Below are 27,155 nucleotides of genomic sequence, written 5' to 3'. Positions count from 1 at the left end.
CTTATTGATAATAGAATACAGTTAACGTTAAAGCAATTCCAGTTTATGTGGTGAAAGTATTTAATGTGCTAATTTAGTGAAATCAATTTTGCCAGATCGCGAACACAAATTCTATAAAATATTTTTTCATAAAAACTATCAAAATAGCTGTTAACGATTAAGAATTAAGTATTGTAATATACATTTGTATCTGTGAGTATCAAGAAGGCTATAAACAATAAACAGAAATATAAAATATTCAATTTTTATCCGAAAGTGTTAAAAGTGTTAAGTAAAGCAATTTTAAACGGATGCAGAATTCATGTGTTTATAAAGTTGATGATTTTTTTTATTAATCATAAACATATGGAATAAACGGCAAAATATAGGTGAATTCATAGGCTATATAGCAGCACTACAATCAGTTTATATGTCTTCATATTGAAATTCAGATGTATGTTTTTTTTTTAATGAGGGCGGGAAATTTCTAAAACGAAAGCTTAAAAGTGCCGAGCGCTGGACACATATTTCGGTTATTTTAGCGATCACTAGAGTAGTAATATTAATATTATATTGACTGTTTTGGTAAAACTCTTCAAGCCACGTGTTTTTTGGAATAACACTTTTTAGTGGTTTCATATAGAATAGTTTTCAAAGTACAGCATGGGAAATTAATTTCGCTGATTTTAACTATTTAATGCTAAATTTAAGCTTATTTTTTTTGGTTATTTCGAGAAAACCCTAGATGAAATACGCAAGTCTCATATTTCTCAAAACTATAAATAGAATTGCAATATTTTACATCAACATTTTGAAAAACAAATCAGACACACTTAAACATTTTTAATTAGTTTAACGAATCCGGAAATGTTCGTTTTATGGTATCCTGTAAAGATTTTATTTTGTGGCTTAAAGGGTTTTACCATACCAAGTCGATATGCTTATAGTTTATGGTAAATAATATAAATTTGGATGAAGGTTTTGAATTGTTTTAATATACTATAATAAAGTTAGATATCAAGAATTGCACCTAATCAGAAAGAAAAATGTTTGAAGGGTAGAAAATTCTGTAATCAAATATCGTGGCTGCGTAAAGAAAATTCCTTCCCCCTTTTATAGAGTTCTATCAGGATTATATACGGCAGTTTAACAGAAATTCATTTTATAGACATTTACTCCAGTGGGAATTCAGAGCACACGTCACGCCGATGATTGACACAAGTATTACGAGAGCAGATATGGAAATCTTCAAGCGGTAACCTATTTCAAAGTCACCCGTTCGAACAAGTAGCAGTCACATTATTTGAATTTCCAACCGTGTACCGTTTATCCCCCGCTTCTATCAACAGGCTAGCTTCTTTTATTTAAAATTAAAATGTAAATCCCGTTACATAATTTCCACGGCGCTGGCGTCGCGGCGGCCGTCCGCGGCGTCCCTCGCCAGCGACAAAGCACACAGCCGTCAGCCAACCGCCAGCCGCCAGTCGTCAGTCGCCTGTCGTACGCTGACGACGCAGCACGCCGCACGTGCAAACGAGACTACACAAAAAAGCGCGCGAAACGCCGGCTGACAGATGACAGATCGTAATAATTTTAAGCGTTGAAACAAAGTAACTCATAGATAATTTCCGAAATCTTAGCATTCAAAGGAAAATTGCTTCGTTAAATTTATATTAAGGCATTTAAAGTTTTGTTTACGGTGATCAACTAAATACGGATCTTTTATTTGTTGTTCGAAACTGGTTTTAAAAGTGCAAAAAGTGTTTGAATTGAATCATCCGATCGTCAATACAATCCCAACAATTCACAGAATGATTAAAAGGGATTATCGAGATAAGCACGTCAATTTTGATAAGTGGTAATCTAATTAATCGTCCGATTATATCTGTTATTAATAAGGTGAACAGTGTAGTGAGTGAGACATGCTCCTGCATAACTAGTGAATTGTGGTTAAAGTGACTCCGAACATTGTGAGTGTGTCAACACAAAAGTATATCAACAAGTAAATATTATTTATTAGTCTCCTTATCTGAGTTACATGCCAGTTTAAGTGTCCATTTCCGCCAGAGTCGGAAATGTGCGGCAAAAGTCGCGACATGACATGTGGTGAATGCTTTAATGCCATTTTCAGCTGCTGAGAAGACAAGTTGGTTAATCCGGGCTAATTGTAGGGATTACTCCCATCACAGCTTCTCCCCGGGTAATATCGGGACGATAATCGTAGCTACGTGTGCTGTGGAGTGGAGAGATAATCGTTAGGCACTCCATCATGGGGGATCACCTTATCAGGAGTAATTACTGCGCGGATGTTGTCAGAATGGAATATTAACTCCAAAACTATGGAAAATTGGTTTATTTTAGGGGGCCGGAGTGCGCCATTGCATAGTCATCATTAGATTCGACGGTCATAAATAATAATACTCATTACAGCTATTCAAAATAACATTTGCCAAACAACTATGGTTACTTACATTTGCTATTCAATCACATAAAACAATTAAAGGCTATGGTTTATTAGCTCTCCAACCGGTTTTTACGTATAGACTGATACCGAAATAAGTTGGAATGTTGTTATAAATAAAGCGATATTCACAAAGTTAGTGTTACACTAATGATGTTACACCAAAAAGTCACTAATTTACAAAATAAGTTTAAGTTTTAAAAGAAATGTATTTGGCTTGATTTAATTCTAAACAAAACATAATGTGAAAAAAAACTATGTTCCCGATAGTTCAAGAATAATTGCAGGAAGTAAACAGCCAATATAAAGTTATAAAATAATTGGCCTTATTTGTATTTTATAAAACAATAAACATTTAATTGTCTGTGCATGATCTGCACAGGTATAGATGGCACTCAACTTGAGGATACCAAGGTACTTAGAACTGTTGCTAAGTATCGGTCAAGTTTTATAATGTTAACCGTCACGCGATACAGCAACAAAACAGAGTGCCTCTCGCTATTACAGTCGGCGATTGCAACTAAAGTAACGCGGCGCAATCACATGTGGCAGAAAACAAATAAATATAAAGCTGTCCACACAAATAACTTTGGGATAAATTTCCGAACAGAATACATTAAATTTTAGGCTAAAAAACGACATACTCGTAATTGCTTGGGTGAACAGTTACTGTTCGCAGATTGTCCGTAATTGTAAAACGGTGCAATTGTGACCATAACATCAATCTGTAGCCGGCCACACAAAAACTTATAAATAGCCTACCGAACAGTATCCACTCTTGGTGAAAACATAACCATTTATTATCCGAACACGGTACAAATTTAGCACAAATTGCTTTGGATGTTTTCACAGAAAGCTAGCGCAAATTAAATGGATAAAAATCTAATTTAATCAGTTAATCGAACAAACTCCGCATGTACATTTAATTTGAACCGAACAAGGCTTTAATATAATATTATATGGCCATGAAAGTTGGTGACCTTGACGGCCGAGTGATGAGGTCAACTGATGGCATTAGACTCTTGATTTTGACGAAATAGCACACCGTAGAATCTTCCATGTCAATTTTTTCGCGCAGATTGGATATGCTAATATTTTAACACCCACGCCAAAAAATAATATACGATAGATTTATACCCCGCTACACGGGTGAACGATTTTTAATCACAAAATATTTGAATTAAACTATCGACAATAGTAAAAATATTTTCTGGAAAGGGAGATATTACATTGTCAATGCTTGGATTTACCAAAGAGTTCATCCAATGAAATTAATTTCCTAATTAGTAGAGTTTCCCTTTCGTGTGAAATATTTTGTATCAGCTGCGTAATTAGGAATGTAAATACACGCTAGTCCATGTTGATTAATAAGAAGAGACGCTGCCGCCATTACAATATACCTCTAATTGTGGAGGAAAGGGGATGGTTCATATGGGCGAGTGGCGGAGTGCGGGGAAAAAATGAGGTACAACCCCCCCCCCCCTACATATATGTATATACCTTTATAGATGCCTAATAACAGTAGAGATAATGGAGGATCAAGATCCAAAAATAAACTTGATAAATCCATGTCGTGAATCGTGAGATGTTAGAGGTGAACTAGTAAGGAATGTATAATTCCAACTAAAGAACGATAGAAGATGTTTTTAATTTAATAGACAATTTTTTTGTGTAGCGAAGATAATAATAATATATTTTTTTACGTTAGGTCTATCCATAGATCTATACTATTACAGGCGCTGTTATGTATATCTCATCGAAACGTATTCCACTATTGCAGTACGTTTATAGTATTACAAAGTACCCGTGTTGGCTTATCAGCTAAAATCATAGGGTGACCTTACTGACAATGTTAATAGGGATAGTATGAATAATTATTAACAAAAAATAACAATAAGTAAATGAAAATTAAAATGGGTAAATTCTAACAGATAAGTAAATAATAGTATGTAAATAAATATAATCAAATTAAGAAGATGAAAAGCAGCTTTCAATTATATCAAACGCTGAAGCTAAAAGTAAGTAGGTTACATATTTATAGGGGGAGAGGCAGCATTCGGGTAGCGAGTTCGGGGAGATAAAAGCCTCAAAAACCTTGGTCCGGTTTCCAGCACTAACGAGGTATTAACTTCGACGGAAATTAAGAGAACCAACATCAATCTTAGAGATTAATAAGATTTCATGATTTCGCCCTTTAATGCTTTGGCAGGTAAAATACGACACCGAAGACAAACATTCGTAAAGGGTTGAACATAGGTTACAGATAGTTAGTAGTAGCTACCACCACCCTCCAACAAAAATACTAAGGCGGGCAAGGGTACACGTTAAAGTCAATTTTACACAGCAACAGATATTTGTTAAATACAAAATTTTTGTTCCACCGTGAAAATAGTCACGTAAATAACTAGTGTCTAGATACACGGCATAATGGTAGAAACCATAACAATTAAATGGGAAACCTTGTTTTATGCACCGGGTAATAAGCGAACATTAAAATTTGAAGCAATCCTATTCATCAAGTACTACACACTTGATACAACGACGGGGAACTATAAATAAGACAATATGAAAGACTTTAAGCAATCCTACTCATCAAGTGTCACACACTTGGTACAACGATGGGGAACTATAAATAATACAACACGAAAGGCTTTAAGCAATTCTATTCGTCAAGTGTCACACACTTGTTACAACGACGGGTAACTATAAATAAGACAACACGGAAGGCTTTAAGCAATTCTATTCATAAAGTGCCACACACTTGATACAACGACGGGGAACTATAAATAAGACAACATGAAAGGCTTTAAGCAATTCTATTCATCAAGTGCCAACTATAAATAAGACAACATGAAAGGCTTTAAGCAATTCTATTCATCAAGTGCCAAACACTTGATACACCGACGGGGAAGTATAAATAAGACAACATGAAAGACTTTATATTTCAAATACATCGTGCTAGCCTTAGCCAAAAAACTTATTATCTTTGTACGTACAAATAACACAAATTTATAATAATCTTTAGCGATGAATCAAATAAGAGTGTTGATAAGGATATAAATATTTGGTTACAACATGAGAATAAAATTACATTAAAGCAACCAAGATTATAATTCCACAAGTGGAAAAGCAGATACACAAATCTCTTGGCAGCAAAACACTCTAAAATGAAAACACGAATAGAAGGCAGCAAGTTAGTCTACGAAATAATGATACCCACTTCAGTTGCAACTAACTTAACCGCAAACCACATGTTTTGTGATTTCCGCACAGCGGGCGCAAATAAGAAATGAACAACGTCTTGATAATGACATCATAGGTCATGGGAAGGTACCAACGACCGAACACGGCTCACCTACAAGATTATGTATCTTCCCAGAAAAGATAAAGTCCGTAGGCACACAAAAAATCACGATAAGGAAAATCGATGTGCAATCATTTTTCGTTAATAAAAAATACAACATGGGTCTGTCCAGTGCACTATCAGTCGGTATTTCAATTGCCATTTAAGCTCGGCTTTAGAGATATTTACACCTGTCAAGTTGTTCTCTGGGAGGAGCCTTGGCAAGATGCTGGTATTGCTTTGCGAATTTGTATTAGCCAAGCTGCAGTTATTTAAGACGCAAGATCTGCCAAATTAACGTCATTTGTATTTAACACTAAACTGTATTTGATATTTTAACGTAATATGTAATTCAATTTTTTGTTTTGATAACGGTTTACATAATCTATTATAAATTTCATACGCTGTATTTTGGTATGAGTTTAAGTAGCGTTGATTGCAGTATTTTAAATAAGTAAACTAAACTATTATAATAAGTTATATTGGGGTTGGTATAATAAAACGTATTAGACTGAGCGTAGCAAAAAAAAATCGACCACTTTGCATTTCGTCTGTCTGAAAATTTGTTTTTAATCAATATTATTTTACAAGTTTTTTGCTCGTATTTTAAATACGCGAGCTGTATGCGCATTGAATAATTATAACATTTCTTCGAACTAGGTGTAATTAAATCTTACAATTTATTATTGTTAGATCGTAATTCATTCACAAACGATTAATCAAATTTACATTAATCTAAACGGCAAACAAATAAACATTTATTGATTCACTACACGCATTTAACAGATTAGCTACATTACAAAAATATTTTCAATTTAAAATAAAAACTCTTTAACGAAGTTGATTCTTGGATTCAATATTTATATTTATACCTAAACGATATTTTAAAGTTAAAAATTGTACAAAGTAAAGACTCCCAGAATCAAATAAGAATCCCAAAACACACTTGTTTATTATTATTATATATTATTAAAGCAGCTTTGATGCTAAATAATGATAAAACGTAAATATTCACGCTAAATAAAATGACCACAACATCGAGAATAATTTAATTACTATTATAAGATTAAAAATAATTATAAACAAAAGATTTATTCGCGTGTTCACGAAGCGTGGTAGATTTATAATTTACAACCCACCATAATATTTTTACATTATTTTCTTTTTTTTTCATATGTATGAACTAAGAAATATTTCGTACATGAATCTTTATGAAGGTATTCCAGCTTCATCAAAGATGTTCAACATTGTTTTTCCTTAATGAATCCATCTTATTTTTGGCTGCTAAGTAGAAAATTTTAAGTTCAACATGTAGCAAAAAACAAAGAATTATAACTCAATGGGAATTTCAGAGAAAAAGCTGATCAAGAATTCGAGTGTTTTTAACTGCTTCATAAAGTAAGATTTCTGCTTTACAGTAGGTACATGATATTTAAGAAATTATGGAGAAAAAAAACATAATAAAATAATTAATAAACACGAACGAGATGTAACAAAATCAATTGCAAAAATAAAAAGGCGACTAAAGTTATAATTACAACATATTGCCCGATTACACAGAAATACATTACCGGGCAACCTTGAATAATAAATAATGTTTCACACAGTTTTGGCGGAGCAAATCCCTCAGGTAAATAAATGTAAGCGACCCTGAAACATTGGGCTTTATTTAACGTAGGAATAATGATAATTTGTTTGCAGAAATAAACAGACAGTCGCGACGCCATTACATTAAACATTGAAAGCTCGATCAAAGCATTGCACCGATGATCCGAGAACGAAATGCATTAGAACACCATTGGGAACACAAAAGGGTGTAAGGGCCAGAGAAATTGAAAGATGTTTTAAGTCGTGAAATGGAATTTGTGATATACTATACATTCCGCAAAACAAAAACGTATTCTTTTTTCTGGCACTTGCGACCTTTAAGTTTCCGGTATTTTATTAACCGAGGCCAAGAAAGTTCAGTGCTGATGTCTGAAATTAATCACAATAATGTTAACGATATACAGTTTCACGGAAAATGACAGCTTCTGAAAGAATTCAAAGCAACGACACAGTTTTCCATTCAGACAGTCAATTATGCACGAAGTGCCAAATTCGTTTGGGCTGACTTTTAAACTTTCAGGAATTGAGCAGACATTCTTCGCTCCAAAGTAAGTCCAAACCAGAGGTTCCCAAACTTATTTGTCTCGTAGACCATATATGTTTTTTTATAGTTACACATTTATTAAGCAACTTGCTGACGTGTACCCGGCGTTGCTCCACTTTTCTCTTCTTTCTGTAAATATAATATGCATGTATTATATATACAAAAATTCCGGAAGAAAATCTCTAAATGATAGTGAAAACCATATCAAAATCCGTTGCGTTGTTTAGAAGAATTAAGCGCACCAACAGACAGACGCGGATAGCGACTTTGTTTTATAATATATAGAGATATACAACATACAAATCTAGTAATAGTAATATTTGACATCTCAATATTATGTACATATTTCAAAAGTTAACTATCGTGGTATACTCGTACATATGTCTACGAAACACTAGTTAACTATTTATATTTTTGAAAATATTTACTTAACACTTTTTTTCTCGTTTAGGAAACAAATGAACAGTGTTTGTATCTCTCTCTTGTATTTATAAATAAATAATTAAACCAGTCCGTGCAAGAACAATTGGTTACAATTGCCATACTTGCAAGGCTTTGGCACAAGTTTGGTCAAACGTTGCTATTGAGCAGTGCGAAACGCGTTGCTACTGGTATCAAATGAGCAAGTTCCACTCTCGTGGACCCCCGTCCACACCTCATGCACCCCCATTTTTTCATTGACCTGGACCCCCTGCACCCACTTTGAGAATGACTGGTCCAAACGGAATAAAACATGCAGCATTAATATTAAATCTCGATTTCAGACTGACTGTCACAGGGTTCGAATGAATCAACGAGAAGCTCCGTAGTGTTCAACGCTTTATTTCAGCTTCTCTTAATTTGCAGATCTAATCAGACAGCAATACGGGTATGTTAATCAAATCCTCAATGAGCGAGATAGTGTTATAATGAAGTGGGCCCATGGGAGATCCCATAGAAAACAAGTACATGCTGTTTACCCAACGGTGGGAGAATTTATACTCGCCAGATACGATTGGTGATTACGGCCCAAAATATACTGTTTCGGATTATACAATCAGAAACATGTGTAACAATGAGATATTATGAGAGTGAAAACACCGTTGATTGCTTTATCAGGTAGTCAAGCCTCAGGTATACTATAATAATATAAGCTATGTATGAAAATTATTGTGAAATTTTAGTGTTGATTTCTTTTTCCGATAAGTTTTACGAAATAATTCACATTTCTGGGAAACCAATTAAAAGTGCTTCACATCAAATATCGGTCCCCATATCACTTATATAATTTACAAAAATTAAAAAAGTGGGTGTGTCAAGCCTACGCAAGACAGAAGTGAAACTTCTAGTTTCAGCTGATGCTTGGCGTGGCGCAGTTCGCTGGTGTCTGAGAGAGAGGAAAGAAGAGAAGAGAGAGAACGTTCGTGAGCGGCTCCCCCACCTCAACAAGGTTTCACTTCAAAAATGCCACAGCCGAGAATCGAACCTCGCTTAACTGATTGAAAGCCAACCACGCTGAGCACCAACTGTAAGCAAAGCCGCATAAATTGATTATATTATGTAGGTTCTGAAAATATGAGAGCTTGTTATGTTTTATAATGTTACCTACATCACACCCAAAATATAATATATTTTTAAAAATAATGTACAATGTACAGAAATAGAATCCCACACAAGATCGCGTAGTGCGCTCTAGCGAACGGATATTTTATCAGAGGGAGATAGTTTTAATTTTTTTTTCTGTAAATTATTACATATTATCAAAATAAATAAATTAATTAAATAAATGTAATACAATTATCATAATATACGGATTAGATAATAATTTTAATCCAACACAATAACGCAAAGCGCGCTCTAGCGGAGTAATGTTTTATCACAGTGAGATAAGTGTTTTTATTATTTTGCAATATTATTTTCTTTTAAAAAATGTTCTGACCTACTAAAAAATAAGATATTGAATGAAAAAGGCGTTAAAAACAAAAAAATAATGTGCGATGGCCGAGAATCGAACTCGGATCAACTGCTTGGAAGTCAACTATGCTGACCATTACACCACCAACGCCAGTTGTCGAGATGAGCTAAGAAGCATTTATATGTTACTTCAAAACTTTGACTAGATCAAATGAACTTTAATCGGTGGTGGGGGTACCCGCATTTTCGTTTCGGTCATGAGTCGGTTTTACTCCGGTCCTAGAAATTGCATGACGCGCGTAAAGAAGTTTCACTTCAAAAAATGTGGTTAGCTGGAAGAAATGGGGTCTACCCATAAGCTACACCTTTTGTAATTTTTATTTTACAATAAATAATTTTTGATTTGATTTGATTTATAATTCTTTTATGTTCCGGGAAATCAACCAACCAACCTAGTTCTTGGTTAGAAAACTTTTAATTACAAAAAAGCTAATATTCGGAGACAGTGTAATAAAGATCCCAACATAAAAACATTTAAAAAAAATTGATTGTTAAAAAAACCATTACGTTAAAAAAGTTCAACTAATAAATAGAAAATCATGCTTTTGAATTTTATTTAACTAAAGTGATACCATATTTAAGTAGAAAATTATCACTATTTATTTGTTATCAAAAATTTATCTCAGTGTTTCGATTGCGCTGGCGACATTTACTAAATACAAATATGATCGTCAATTAAAATTTGTTCAAGTTGAAATGCCTCGACCTCTAAATAACATATATATAATGCTGACTCATGTACAAACTTCCGCCACTTGTTGAATAAAAAAACTCCGCCTTACAGCAAACAAGTACCTACATATTCAAATCACAATCATATAGGATCTAATGTAGCTTAAAAACGAAGACCAAATATTTTAATCACTAGATATCAACTAATAATTACTTCTACTACTACTACTACTACTAACTACTTATGTAACTACTTCTTATCCCATAAGTAGTTACAACGAACAATGATGTTTCTCGAAACAAAAAAAAGACAGATTAATAATTTATCATGATAAGGATTCAAACTTTGGTAGGCAAATCGTATTAAGTGTTCGGGATCTATTTTAATGAGAATTCGAGTAGAAACGAATCCAACAAATACAGCTAAAAGTATGATTATATATCTGGAAGTTTAATAATTCCAAGATGAGAACATCGATCGACAGACGAATGATTAATGGTTCCAGGATGTTTTTAATCAATTTGAACTGCTGAATCGAAATATTTAAGATTTCTAATCGGTAATGGGATAGATAATTTAAGATTGCTAATCGGTAATGGATAGGTAATTTAAGATTGCTAATCGGTAATGGGATAGGTAATTTAAGATTGCTAATCGGTAATGGGATAGGTAATTTAAAATTCGAAACATCATTTTTGACATGTCCCACGATTTTTATTGGATTTTTCACTGTTATGTCTTACAGAATATTAGAAAGTTACACATTTTTAACATGAAAATTTATTAATATTTAATATGCATTATTTAGTCAGTTAAATACAACTGTCGAACCTGTATATATTTAATTAATTATTTAGATCAAAACGAAGCGTATTTTTACCACGTAAAAATTGTCCCATTTCTACATTCAACGAAACAAAGTCTGATTGAGTACATATTGTGGTAGTTAATCCCATAATTTCTGCACTGAAAAAAAACTCGTCTTCTAGTAATCTGATGAAAGCGATGAAAACATAAAAATAAAACGAAAAGCAACGGATTGGAAACTATAAAAATGATAAAATGTTGTACAAATTTTAGTGAAAATGCCTATTTATGTAACATTTGCAGACAACTTCTTATAATATAATTATTTGGAGAGACGTAACAAATTCCTATGAGCGTTCATACCAAAACATTACTTTTCTAAAAAAATTGTACAATTTTTGATCTTTGCCGCAAGAAAAATGGAAAAGTGCTCAGTCAGAAAACAGTCACCAGTCACCGCTGGTTATAAGATAAAATCATGATGCATGTTGGTATAGTGACTGTATGTTTTATGTCGAACGTATCATGTAATCTGGAACTAAACCGAGTGAAACCGATGCTACAAATACGTAATAAATATATAGAAGTAGTGAGGGAGTAACGGCGCAGAAGTTTTCGAAACAATGGTAACATGTGGAATGTCTCGAAACAGAAACGTCGCGGGGCGCTTCACCAAGCAGATAAAATAATATTTCCCTATCTTGCCCGATGTGCGTCTCTCGCCAGATAAAAACCTTCTCGGAAAACCTTTTAAAATTCATTCCTCTCAATAGGCAGATCTCCTGTACAAATATTTTCTAAAATTAATAAATTCATTCCTTTCTTAAATATTTATTTAACGACGTTCTTCCTCTGATTGTTTAGCTGTTATGAAACTGTACTACGACTGTCATTCTATTATTATTAAATCAGTGATGCCGCAACCTTTTTAGCAGAAGGGCGGCAAATTTACGTCGTGGATCAAAAAGGCCCTGGACAGAGCATTTGTGCGATTTTGTACGAATGGCATTGAAGCCAAATCTAAGTGAGGAGAAATTGTCTGGCAGACATCTTGTATGGCTAACTTATGAACTGATATGTATGCAAAGTGGTGCATAATGAACTATTATTATTATTTTAATTTTGGGTTGCTAACGCAGTTATAACGGCTTATCATTTTTATTGTTTTATGAGACAACAAATAGGATACAACATTAAAAAAATTATGTATGCTTTGGCATTTTTCATACATCTTCCCTCTCACCTTGCGGCTTCAAATTGTTACCGAATTGCTCCGTCCAGGGCTTTCTAAGTTTATGAATGAATTCACGTACAGTTTGCGTATCACTGCTCTAACTCAAATAAAAAACAGAACAAGAATATTTTGTCGAATATTATATAGAACGAATCCATTCCAACCCTTTATGAAACATTTAAAAAAAAATCTGAATGCTGAATTAATCCCCAAAATGTTTGAGCGGTGAGGTCTGACGTCACGAAATTTGCACACATTTTTGTCTCGAATTTTTAGTCCAATGCAACTATTTTAAGAGTGCAACGCCATTTTACTCGTGTGCTATAAGGCTTTGAATGTGCATTTAAGGGTAAAAAAAGAGAAGACTCCATATTGTTTGTTTCCTATTTTTAGTAACCACAAGTATGATATTAAAATCGCGTTAATTTTTTAGCCTTTTAATCAATAAGGAGAAAAAACTGGACGAATTTAGATTGCGTTCGTTTTCCCAAACCACCAAACAGTATACGAACTGCGACGTTTCTTAAAATTCGCTATCTACATACTTACATAAATTACCATGGGAAAAACCTATGAACATACATTATTTCATTTTATGAATTTCAATTATTCATTAAGAACGCTTGTTAAACATTTTGCACCATTTTATAATCATCTTAAGATTAAATGTAATGATAATAATCATTACAAAAATAATCTAGTATGCATATATCTACCAAAGACAGACAATTACAATATTAAATTGCTGGTTAATGCTTAACGCTCAAAAAATAAATGTAATTATATGTAATTGAATTACTGTCAAATAAATTAGTAAAAATTCGATAAAATTTCAACGTAGAAGTTCACAAGCGAAGTAAAAGGTAGGTTTTAATAGTATTGATTATAAATGGGAAAACCTGGTTGCACGTCCCAGAAAACCTGGTTGCACGTCCCAGAAAACCTGGTTGCACGTCCCAGAAAACCTGGTTGCACGTCCCAGAAAACCTGGTTGCACGTCCCAGAAAAAAATCTCGGCAAAAGGGTGAGCTCTGAAATTTGCATAGCTTTTATGTTAATGGAATTACTAGGTCAATGCAACTCTGATAATCAAATTCATTTACATCGCAAGCTGTGGAGCTTTGAAATATCCAATTGACTGTCAAGACAAGATGCTGTTCGGGTATATAACAAATAAACAGTAACAGTGGTTGTGTAATAGAAATACACACTAATGTTCTTCTACCGAGTGGCTCTTAGGAGCTGCCCATCTCACGGTAAGTTAAGTCAGTGCCATTACCCAGTGCTCGTGGAGAAACGGAGAGTGTTATAAATTATAATTTAAAGAAGCGGAACCCCTCAAGCGAATTAAAACCAATCTTCACGGTGATTGCACGAGAAGATCTCGCCGAACAAACATTTACGGGTCATTCCGCCGTTTCGTTCAAATCGCATGTTCTTGCAAAAAAGTCATATGAAAAATAATGTTTTTCAAGAAAGTTTTATTGGAAAATGTAGTTATTTAAAAAAGGAAAAAGTAGTATTTACCGGATTAGGCATTTGTTACTTAATAACTTTATGGTATACAAAAAACATGCTAAAATCTCATTACCTTCCCCGTGTAAATGAGGGACCGGTAAATTGATCAATAAATAAGAACATTTTACACTAGTAAAATCACTACATTCATTAATCGACCTGAATGTACAACTAATTTTGCATATTTATTGGTGTTTAATTTATTTTTAAAATTACTGTATCATAGAAAGAATTGATATTTTGTTTTTGTCCAGAAAAAATCGCTGTCGTCTTCCGCCAAAGCGGTAATTAAAATTGTGACCGTGTTTGTCACTGTTCGTCAGCTGTACCCCACCCCGCGCCTCCGTTACTAATCAGTGTACCGCTATATCTGGACGGGGGAGGACGTGCGTCGCTGAATAAAGAAATATCTGCGATCTCCGTGCTCGAAAACGACTTTGTCACCGACCAGGCATCATTACCTTCCAGCACTTTTTAAAGTAAGTACATGTTTTAAAAATTCGAATCATGAACCTATAAACTATAATTAGTCGGACTATTTTTTATTGAAACATAAAGATTTGTAATGTCATTATTAAGCGAGTTATTAAGGAAAGATTGTCAAAACCTCATTACCCTCCGTCTCATTACCTTCCGTATCGTAAAATTTTTTGCCGGATGGTAATTTAGAGGTGTGGAGGGTAATGATAAATTTGTAAGGGTTATTTTTACGTGCATCTGGGACCATGTTTGGGGGTTCATAAAAGTTAATATTATCAATAAAAGCAGTTTCTTGCGTTCTAGCGTCGGACAATTTCAGTTTTGGTGAAATACATATTTTCGTTTTATCTATTTACTGATATGGAAAAACAATCTGTTAAAATTTACCCTGCGAATTTTTATTTGAAAATCGATTTTTTTATTCAATGATATAATTACGGAGAATTTAATAACAGCACAAACATTAACTACTATGAGTGGACAATAGAAAAACAAACCTACAGGGGAAATGATGGAATCCAGAAAATGAAAACCATAGCAACTAAAAAGAAGCTCGAGGACAACCCTTGTAAAATAATCGAAAAGTTAGATGCCACCATGGATGTTTTCTTAAAATACACACGAAACATCGTAATGCAGTACTCCGCTATCAGAGAATTGAAAGATAATCTGACAGACACGGAGGTTCTCATACATGTTGATTTTAGCGAGAACTATTGGTTGAAATACCATGAAGAAATTCAGTCCTTTCATTTTGGTGGCAGCCGAGGACAAGTCTCTCTTCATACAGGAGTACTTTACTATGTAGACAGCCAGACGGGTAGATGTCAGAGTTGACATGAATATTGAAAACTTAAGCCTACAAATTGACTCGCCTACTATTTTCAATAATATTGATGACAATATGCTATTGAGCGAATTCGACGGCTCCATGTTTTTGGACGATACTATTGCTTCAACGCCAGAGCCTGCTAAAACTATAGAAAAGAAATGTAAAGTGAAAATACTCTCAAACGTCCCGTTCGACTATCAGCATTATTCCCTTTATAAAAATAGTACGCAAGAATTCAATCCTTTCGATCAATGTGAGTTCGAGAAGTTCATCCGATCCCTAAGAGTAGAATATCCTGATTTCGATGAATCAAAACAGCAGTCCCCCAAAACTGTGGAACTCCCACACATGGACATTGACGAGGAAACCAACAAAGAGGATAAGGAGGCGCCATTCAAATACTACTTAGATGACTGGATAATGGTTCAATATAAAATAACTAACACGACACATCATTTCATTGGGAAAATTCTTGGAAAACATGAGTACACACTAGAGTACAAAGTATTTTTTTTGAAAAAAGCTCAAGGGAATTCCAAAAAATTTGTCTGGCCAACAATTAGTGACGAAGATTTCATTTTGGAATCACAAATTCTTCAGCGCTTGCAAGATCCAGATGAGAATGAAAGAGGACAATTCACTTTCAAAAAATTGCCGAACTTTGATTTGAAATAGTTTTCCAGCAAAAACTTTCACAAGAATGATCTCAAGTTCCTTAAATATTATGTTCCTATTTAGATGTAAGACCTTTATCTTGTACTTATTAGTTACATATGTTGTGTTTGTTTTAAGTATCTCTGATTTTATTTTAAACTGCATTTCAATTGACTTCTGATTTTTTCTTATTTTTAATTATTATTTTTATTATTTCTATTTTTCAAATATTACAATGTTTGCTTAGGAATGTGAAAATTTTGTATTTCTTGTGTACAAACCTACTTATAAAACGTAATTATAAAGAATTTGACTATTCCTTATAATTTCTGGGTAAGTAGTATAATAGGAAAATTTTAGTTGTGTTGGGTTTGATGTTCCAGCTGCCTTTTCTTAATTTGTATTTTGATATTTTTTTCCATTATTTTTTAACAATTCATACAGATATTGCAAAAGCATAAGTAAGCAGAACTGATTACGTATGAAAAAATGTATTTCTTGTCTCCAATGTTCAAAAGTCTGAATAAAGCATTTAGTTTTTCACTATAATAGGTTTTTCTTCTTTTTCCTTATCCGCTCACCACGTTAAATGATACTTAGCATGATTTGAAATCTATTTTATTATTCAATTTCTATTCAAATTTCATTATTCACAGACATTTTAAGAACCTTAAACATGTTCACTACCATCTATTAATATTTCATTACCAAACTTCATTACCATCCAAATTTTTAAATTACCATCCAACAGTTTTTCATTACCATCCACACCTTCATTACCTTCCATCAATTTTCTTCGAATCCAAGTGTCGCACAAAGGTGCCCTTTTCACTTTTATACATCTGATAGGTACGGGAACCCATTTCTATAAAAATATATAGTAAAAAGGCAAAAAAAAAAAAGTCCGCGGAAACAGGCAAATTTGAACGAAACGGCGGAATGACCCTTACATTATTTGTATGCATTCGACACAAATCTATTTTAATTTCCCGACATCGAATCAAAACTAATGAGTGCCCTATTTTAATGCACACACACCCTAGAAAATAGAAGAAATATAACTTTTTTGTTTCAAATTATTCACTCGGAACAAGACTTTTGGGAACTCCTGCACCTAATCAACTTTAAAATACGGCAAAATGTATTTTTCTGAAACATTCACTCCAGGAAGAACACAATACATGCACCTATTATTTCTCGTCTACACTGGTGATAAGGGACGTACTTGACTTGCTTTAACCAGTGATTCCTGAGATTATTTGGAGTAGAAAATGTAAGTGAAATTTTGGTCTCCGGTGAGATTTTCGATATTCGAGGCAGCGTGTCGCTGGTAAAAACTCAATCAAAACTATGTGTATGTATGTATACTAAGATATGTGGGTTTGCTATAACCTCCCTACATTCCAGAATAAACAATATTAATATTCTTCCAATCTAAAAGAGTGCTCCATCTTGTGTGTACCATTTTATATGTACATTAATCAAGTTTTACTCTCTAACACTGTAACATTTTTGTATCGGACGCTCGTCGGATGAAGTTTGATCAGGATTAACAATAGGAAGGTATCGTATTAAATGGCTTAAAAGATCTATTTTCGTTATGTTATCAATAGGAAAGGCCGGCAAACGTTGATTACAGAGAGGGGTTTTTTCAGCATTTTAATTGCGCATGAGAAGACAATGCCATTGCTAAACGAGTCTCTTGCTACACGGGGAAATAAACAAAATAATGTTTTCTTATCAAATATAATGGGCCAAATAAATTTCAACGACCCAATTTGGAGACATGTTGTTTGGCATTAAGGTAGTAAAAAAACAGTCCATCATTTATATTGCGAAAAATGAAGCAAACAAGAAAATTTGATATACCTTCTGTAAGTTATCCATCACACATAGCCATACTGAGTATATTTTCCAACCAACCATTTTATTCAGAATTCTCTGAACGAAAACCTTGGGGCGCAAAACACAAACTGTTGAATTTGCATGATGAAAGAAATGTGTGTGACCTTATAAAATTAAAAAATATATCCGTTCTACAAGACTTCTTCTACGTAATTCGCTGTTTTTATTAACTGTCACGTAAGTTTTTACATCGCTTTTCGACGGGTAAGATTGTTGACTATTTCAATGTAAAACAATACTTCTATAGTTGCTTTTGAAAAATTTATGCAAGTTAGTAGGTGTATAATACGAAATGTATTAATTTTGTCCCTGGGGGATTAGACACGTGTTTAGAGTAAGAAGTAAGAAATACATCATAAAAAATACATATTTTAATCCACGAAAATATGTTTAACATGTTCAACATTCGTTTCAAAATAACAATAAGTAAAAAAAGTTTCCTTTTACATTTTGAAATGACTTTATTTTTCCTGAGTATTATTTGGTGCTGATCTAATCTCCCGTCCCGAAAGGGGGTAATAATGTTACCCCAAAGAGAGTTTTGTGCGATATCTAAGTTGTTTTTACATCACACAATATGTATTATATTATATACTCTATAATTTAAGTAATCCTTGAAACTGTTCGGTAATCGATCTATAATTAAAAAAATATGCCGTTACTATTCTTTAAGATATTAAACAATACCGTTAACTCAGCGCTTTCCCACGCTGTTAAGTATAAAGTAACAAATTTACTCCTTCAAGACACACGTGGACTCGTGTAAAAACTACTCTGTCCCTGCACACGAACAAATCCTGACTACGCGAGTGCGATCGTAAAAGGTGCATTTTATTGGAAATACAATGATACTGTATTTGATTTATGCTCGACTTCGTACTATCTTTTTACCGTTTTAACTAATATCTGAGTATTACTGGAAGGGGTGAAAAGGAATATCAAGAGACACCATCGCCCCGCGATATATGGGGTGCGAGTGACCCCCCCTTCGCATTGTACGTAATTTTTACCTTAAGGCGATGCACTACGTCGTTTAATATTTTAATTTGAGCCGCTATCAATAACAACCCTTAAGTAGATGGCGATAAGGTTTAAATTCCCGCTTAACACCATCCGCCTGTTTTGATTTATGCAAGAAAAAAAAACATGGTCAAAAAGTGCCTTTTATTTTATTTTATGGATGTTCAGGCATAAATATTTTTTTTTTCGATCATTTTATAAATAACTTAATTTTCCGCATTATACAATAAAATCATAACCGAAAATGGGTTCGTAAGTAGGAGATTTTGAACTTTAAAGCAGTTTTCATAGGCCTTATACATTATTTTATTCTGGGCTTATAAAAAGACTTATCTAAAAAAATACTCGATTATTTCAAAGGCCAAGATGTATTCTACGCGCAGTATTTAATTAAAGCATCTGAAACATTTCTAGGCGACCAAATTTTCAAACCAAAAACACATGATTTTCCATCACTACGTATGGCATCGCCTTAAGATATGTAAAGGTTAACAGAAAAATATTTTATTGTGTCGGTTAAAGTGTTGCCTACAAAACTAAAATTAACACACACCTTCCTCGATTAAAACGTATTAAAATTGGGATAGCAAATATATTGTAAACTTCGTTGAACTTAATGCGAACCTTAACAAAAATACCAATTGTGAATAACCAAGTTTATACAACTTACATACAACGTGAACTTTTGTATTATTGTGCTAATGAGCAATTATTAGTTAGAGTGATATTACTATTAATGAACGAGTTATTCTTCAATAGTTTTTGTGGCCGAATTTGGAACCGTCTGCAGGCGACGTTCAATAAGCTTCGTCCACAAATATGTATATCAAGGTTTTCTAGTTTCCGGCACAAAGACGAAAAGGTCATTGTTAAAATGCAGTTGGATTTCACATGATATTGAACAAAATAACTCTTTTACGCGAAAGCTCAATTTGACTGCCATCCGCGAAGAGGTGATGGAACTTAAGGTCAGGGTCGAAATTCGTAAATACGTACCAGAACTAGATGATACATAGGAAAATAGTAGTTGATTGAAGCAGAAATCTTTCCCTGTGAAGACAGACATACGTGAAACAGATGGATTAAAACTTATGGAATTTGGTTTCTCAACGTTCACATCTGTATTTTGAATTTTATTTAGGTGGGGTGGCTTATGTGAATGGAAACTATGACCGGCGAACGAAACGCATGCGGTTCGGAAACTATTTTCCAACGTTTATAATAGGTATCGACAATGAAAAATGAATATAAGATAATTTAACAAATACATTTGTACATACCCGCTTTCTTTACAGATTTTTATGAGTCTCCATTATTATCTACATTAATATCTACATTAATGGTTTTATTTTCAGGTGGATTTAACCATTCTGTCTACTACGGATGATAAGTGAGAAATAATTTGTGAAAATCTGAAAATTTGACTAAATAAAATGCCGCCAAATAAGGTAAAACAAATATATACATATATAATTATAAAAACATTCAACACTTTAAGTGAATTTGCAGAATGAAATCAAGCGACAGAAGTTCCAACCGACCATGTTAGTTTTAAAATGTGAAGGGCAGAGTTATTGCAGTGAATATCTCGTATTACGAACAAATACAAGCATTAAAGTAACAGTGGCAAAAATTTACACTCAAACAAAGTTATTTTAAAACTGTGAAACTAAAAAATCAGTGAATCAAAGGAGAAAATAAAATGTGATGTTTACATTCCAAATATAGCTAAATAAAGAACGTGTAAAATGGAACCCGTCCTAACAAACTACACTTTGTACAAAATGAGTCGCCCAGAAGATATTCTGGGTGCAGGGGAGATGACTCTGTTCAACTTGACAGGTTCATTCTTCCACCCGGACAACACCACCCATCTGCCAATTGAGGAGTCATTCGAGGCCACGTGGTTATGGACCATCATCGACGGCCTTCTGATGATATTCATCCTCTGGGGGAACACCCTCACTATCCTCGCCGTAACCCTTAGCAGAAGACTATCCAATTTGATATCCAACAAGTTCGTGTTGAACTTGGCCATCTCGGACTTGAGCGTGGGACTCACGTTGCCCTACCACCTTGCATTCTATTTGAACGATGATCTTGGAAGGATGAAGATCACCTGCGTTCTCAGGTTTATACTAATCACACTGGCGTGCTGCGCGTCCATCATAAACCTAATCCTCATAGCAGTGGACAGGTATGTGTGCTTATTTTATTCTTTCAGGTATACCTGTGTCTCAATAGGAATATAAAAAAAACGACAAATCGTCTTGATACATTTAAAAAAAACAACTTTATTGAAGATGTCATATGGTTAATGCCTTTTTGATAATACATATTTATTAAGTAATTACAGTATAAGAGAAAAATTATTGAGGATAATATAAAAATAACTCGACTAGTGTTATATTAATGAACATCGTTGGCCATATTATGCACAATGAGGGCTTAAATGTTTTAAAATAAATGCATTGTATCATTAAAAAGGTATTTAACAGTGGATGTATAATTTGGTTCAGATACGTGGCGATACTGCACCCTCTTCACTACAGCAGATATATGAGCAAGCTGGTCACCGCAACCCTCATGGGGGTGGGATGGACCTTGGCGGTGAGCATCAGCCTGGTGCCCATCTTCTGGAATAACTGGGGAATGGCCAGTTCTTGCGATATGCACAAGGTAACTCATTATTGTTTTATTCTTCTTTATTAGTGTACGACAGATTATTTAATCAAATTAAAGTACAAAATCTCTTATTTTGATGTACTTAACGTTTTGGAAGAAAAATATACAAAAAAACGTTTTAAGGTCACTTAAAAAAACAATTACATATATCCACTGTTTCAGAGATTTCATTCAATAGCGCCATTCATCTTGTCATACTATGCTGTGCTAGAACATCTGTTTTGTCGTGTGGTATTTTGAGGTTGTGGCGACGACTACGGCTGAAGTTTTCAGGCACGTATAAGCCAGAGCATTCCAAGAGGAACCTGCTATCATAAAGTTATGAATTATATTAAAACGAATTATTTCAAGATTTGCATAACGTCTAGTTTCTAAGCTAAATCTATTTGTTGCCTCAAGTAAGTCTATATGGTTCATGAACCTCGGATAAGTTCCTTGCATCCGGATATAGACGGTTCCAGCATATTTATATGTTTAGTTTCTTTTTTGTATAAGGCAATTCACCCTCAAAAGAGTGCTTTGTATATTTGTGTGGGGTCCATACACCACCAGCACATTCTTATAACGCCATCGGACATGGTTATCATTGCATTGCTCTCCAAACAGAGAAACGGCTCGCTGCAATCTTATTCATGTACTTGTACATACACTAGTGACAAGGAAACAAAACGACATGTTTCCCTTGCGATAAAGTTCAATAGTGACAATGTTATTGACTCTTTCCGATAATAATAGATGGGTGTTGTAGAAAAAATATGTAATGAATGATTACGTTATTGAATTTTTCAAATTTAGGCAAACTCAGATAAGATAAGGACTCCAGCATATTGTGAAAACAATAAGTAACATTTTAATGGCGCGTGTTTCAGGTTATCCCGAAAGAATACACGACCAACGTTCTAGCGCCCATGTTCTCCATGATCTGGGTGGTGATGCTGTTCTTGTACTGGAGGATATGGAGAGAGGCGGCACTTCACACCAAGAGAATGCGCACTACCACCTGTTTAGCATCGGGACCCAATGACTGGAAAAGTATCCAGGTTGGTAACCGAAGTATTTTACCTTTGTTTGTTTTATCGTTATCACCGTTTTCGCCCTATTTCCCAGGAAACATGGCTTCCCTTTTGGCCTCGATTTATTGCAAGCACGGTGTCTCCTCGATACATCATTTTTTCTCGTACAGATAATTCAAATTATAATACGTTCTTTTTGTAGGTGGTACTTATGGTACTGGGCAGTTTTTCCGTTTGCTGGATGCCCTACGTAGTGGTGATCTGCGCTCAGGCGGTGACATCCACCTCCAGCAACAACCCCGTTCTGTACAAGGCCATGTTCTCCCTGGCCATGGCCAACTCCGGGGTAAACCCCATCATCTACGCCTGGAAGAATACGGGCTTTCGGAGAGCTTTCCTCCGCCTGCTGCGTTGCCAGACCCCCGACAGCCCGGAGTTCTGCAGGAGCTTCCGGCACACCACGGCAAACGCCTCCGCGGAAAGAAAGCTTCCTTTAGAAACTATCAGTCAGAGGGAGCAATCGCACGGTCCACCAACAACCGACATAGAAGAAACAAACCAAAATAGTACGAACATTATATTCAAAGACACAGACGTGATAGATCGATCTTTAGTGACAAACAATAACAGTGTTAAAAGTAATCGGTGTAGAATTATAGAAAATGCCGGATTCGAAGCCGGAATGTCGGACAGTGTCAGCGGGTGCCATATCATAGAAAACCTTGGATTCGAGGATGCTCTGGACGGCCAAAACCTCAAGATGATAGACTCCAGCAGTAAGGACTCTGACGGTGACTCGGTGGCTACACTCCCCATAGGTCAAACAGAAACGCACAGCGCCCGCGTTCAGATTGTCAACAAACAAAACTACTATGTGTGAAGACGTTAAGCGAAAGAATAACGACGGTGTATAATTAAACTTAAAAGTGACCTTTACAGGGTGAGACCAATGTGAGACTATAAATTGGTGGTTATTTTTTTCTCACGGGGGTGTCACTTGACACGGAACGTTTTCCTTATTTGATCTCAAATAAAACTCACCGGGGATTCATCGTGAAAATCACGAATACGTTGATGCCGTAGAGTTTATGACAGACTCGATGAATAGACGAAGTTTTTTTACAAGACAATAGAACTCAATAAAATATAATAGCCGCCGTTGAAATGGGGTACTATCCCGACTCCCGAGATCCTTCCCTTCTTTCAGTTTGCCTGGTATGGACATAAAAGTAATACTTTACGTAACCGTGCTCCTGCCGATGACTGGAATACAACCATTGTTTACGCGGACGATAAATAAAGAATGAACTTGAGTATCGACAAAAAATAATTCAGATTTAAATAATAAATAAATAGGATGCGATACTCAATGACGACAATGAACTCACCGAATATAACGATGTTCATCTCAAATAATATTTAATAATTGTACTTAAATCATAAATTAAATGTTGTCCGGATAATCTCCCTGATGACATAAAAAATATTAGATAAATAATTCAAAGAAATCTATGACTATCAGCAGAAGGACTAAAAGTGTTTTGTCTCAAAACATAAATATTTAAAATAGATTGTTTAGTTTACTTGCGTGAAGTCGTAATAATAAAATACTCGTGATTCCTTCCGAATACTAAATTAGGGTGGTTTTAACTAATACCGATGCATTCCTTTCAAAAATAAAGTGACCCTTTTAACTCTAAACCAAAAATAAAATTTAAAAAACTATCGAAATACAATTATTGTTAATACGTAGACCCGCAACATTCCATTAGCATAATTTGTAGTCAGCCATGTTTAGAAATGGAGAATTTCATATCCAAATATGAGCAGTACCGGATAAATGCGAGCAACCCATTAGAGTTACAGACCAATAATTAAAGAGCCGCATTAGGGCCTTATTGCAGCAAGCACAGAAACGCGATATTACAAAAATGCAGCAGAAAATTGGGGCATAAAGCTATCAACTTAGTTCCTCACAAATAAATGTGGAGATGAATAATATTACATATCAAAGCTAGACACGGACACTAGTCTAACAGGCTCACATTGGAAATTGGAAGATCAACGGAATGGACCAAGAAACAGCAAGAAGAATAAAGAACCGTGTACTTTCAAATATTGTCCCAACGATGCGATGCTTTGCTCTGCCGATGGTCAACAGTAGCATTGTACAGGTACAGGCAAAACGAAATTATATTATATTTAGTCATAGAACAAACTTTTGCAAGGGTTTCATACTTTGAATTTGAATGACTTAACAAAAGATTTTATCTTTACATAAACAATACAAATGTGTGAATATTTCGGTGCGTTTTTCGAGAGCGGAAGGAAGGACGAATACATTCTATATTTGACTAAGTAGATTAGAAGACGTTTTAGTATGTCTCTAGATAAGAAAGAAATGATTGACTACATTCACTAAGTGGGAATAAATGAAAAGATATTAGAGCGTTTTTCGGATAAAAGCGAAAGGAAATCAATCTATTTTAACTGTGAAAATTATTATTATTGTTTAGTATTACCATAGTTTTTTAAAACATATAAAAACTTTCTTTCAAAACAAATTAGTATCATACAACATTAACACATATTTAATAGAACAAAAATATAAAACATTTTATCGTGATTATTTTTTATGGTTGTTATGCCGTGTTGCGCTTCTTCCTTCTTTAGCCAACTTTTCGGACGCTGTAAACATTAACGCTGTCCAAAACGTTAGCTAAAGGAGGAAGCGCAACCTGATATAATAACCTAAAAATTAATCAATATAATCATTTGGCCGTGAATATCTCAAATCGTACATGATTATAATGATTTTCAATATTTTTCCAGGAATATCGTTTTTTCTTGGGACCAAGTAAACAAAATGTCAACAAAGAGGTCAATCTGAAGAGGGCCTTCTCTGGCGGGGATTTTGTGGCGACGACGTTTGACCACCACACTGGGAAGAAGCTTGGTATGCTAATGTGTTTAGTTTTTACAAATGACTCACAATCTTCACAATGTATTCTGTAAGAACACTATTTCGTTCTAGGAAAAATTGAATACCGAAACCACTGATTATCAGACACATTATTTATATACAACCACACATTCGCTATAAACATCTGTCATTGTAATTTTTTTATGAAATAACAAGAATTAATCATTCCTTTTCACTTGTTTACAGAGGATATCGAGATTTTTGGGCAGTTCTACAACGGAGATTTGATGTCTTGGAGATGTAACACATTCAAACGCTACTCAGAAACCAGGATTCTACGCAGAAGATCAACTTGGGAGAACTGTTCGGCTTAAGTAATTATCTATGGTCTTAGGTCAAAATATGAAAATTATTGCAAATATATATTTATCAGAACCGAAAAACTTTCAAATTTTGTCAATGAAAGTCGAAAATAATACGTTTCGTTGATTTGTTTGGTTCGGTTAGTGTGTTTTATTTAGTGTGAAGTGCACAAGAGGTGAGCCTTCACAAAACCGCGTTATACAAATTGACTATTATTCTCTTCATTTGTGGGTATATTTGGGTAAAATATTAAGTTACCATAGTTATATCAGACGAGACAGGATGCACAAATCACTTAACACAAACTATTCATGTATTGACTGAAGACTATAGATATATTTTGGAGAGGATGTGTGAAGAAGTAAAGAAAATCTATTAAATCGGGAATGCAGCCTTCGTGGCAATTACTTTAAATTAATGTTGAAAATTTTATTTTTAACTTATTTCGAAGGTAATACCCATCAATGTAATATATTATGGAAGAAGAAGATAATATTAATAAATTTAAACGAAACATGAAACAGAACAAGACAGAAAAAAATAAAAAGATAACGGTAACAATTTGAAATATGAGATCGACAAATATAACGTTTAATGAATAGGTCCGCCTGTCCCGGTAAGACGAGAGATCCTGGGTTAAATTCCTAGTTGTGACCGTTATCTTTTTATTTTTTTGTGACTTGTTCTGTTTCAAGTTCCGTTTAGATTTATTGGTATTATCTTCTTCTTCAATGATATAATATATAGAACTTCTTAGATTTAGACGCAATGATATACTCGTACCTTATGTTAAGGATCAACCGACAATTTTAAAATATGCCTATTTAGAGCAGCTAAAACACAACGTAGAAAAAATACGTACTTCTTAAATCTGCCTATATTTCGATGTAAATAAAATCTAGGTGAATTATTAATATCTATGAAGAATTGTAGGTCTTGCAACACTTTTGTTAATTCTCAAAAAATCTTGGTGTGAATAGTTGTTGTAAATTAAAAATTATCAATATTATGATATTTCCTGCAATCATTCCTCACTAAAAAATGTTTAAATTTATTATAATGTTTGTATATATGTATTTGTAAATATGTAAAAATAAAATTAAAAATTTCTCTGTCAGTGCACATATTACTTTTATGTTTTAATATTTAATGTCAATGGG

The 27,155-nt window shown here is 34.1% G+C and overlaps 2 protein-coding genes across 2 annotated transcripts in view; one reads left to right on the top strand and one right to left on the bottom strand.

Moving 5' to 3' along the window:
- The window catches only part of nonC (serine/threonine-protein kinase Smg1), a 215,341-nt gene that overhangs the window by 178,100 nt on the left and 10,086 nt on the right, over positions 1–27,155 (bottom strand). The gene's annotated exons all lie outside the window — the stretch shown is intronic.
- Positions 1,580–26,888, top strand: mAChR-C (muscarinic Acetylcholine Receptor, C-type). Its single transcript, XM_089633393.1, has 7 exons — positions 1,580–1,981; positions 20,367–21,208; positions 21,531–21,690; positions 22,566–22,736; positions 22,912–24,883; positions 25,542–25,665; positions 25,879–26,888. The coding sequence occupies exons 2-5, from the start codon at positions 20,760–20,762 to the stop codon at positions 23,587–23,589; spliced, it is 1,458 nt and encodes a 485-aa protein (XP_089489519.1). The 5' UTR covers positions 1,580–1,981; positions 20,367–20,759; the 3' UTR covers positions 23,590–24,883; positions 25,542–25,665; positions 25,879–26,888.

This window comes from Hesperophylax consimilis, chromosome 7 (assembly GCF_061612785.1).
Source record: "Hesperophylax consimilis isolate HC1 chromosome 7, BYU_Hcon_1.0, whole genome shotgun sequence".
Classification (NCBI taxonomy): domain Eukaryota; kingdom Metazoa; phylum Arthropoda; class Insecta; order Trichoptera; family Limnephilidae; genus Hesperophylax; species Hesperophylax consimilis.
The sequence above is the reverse complement of the archived record's forward strand: the minus strand, read 5'-3'. Positions and strand labels throughout refer to the sequence as shown.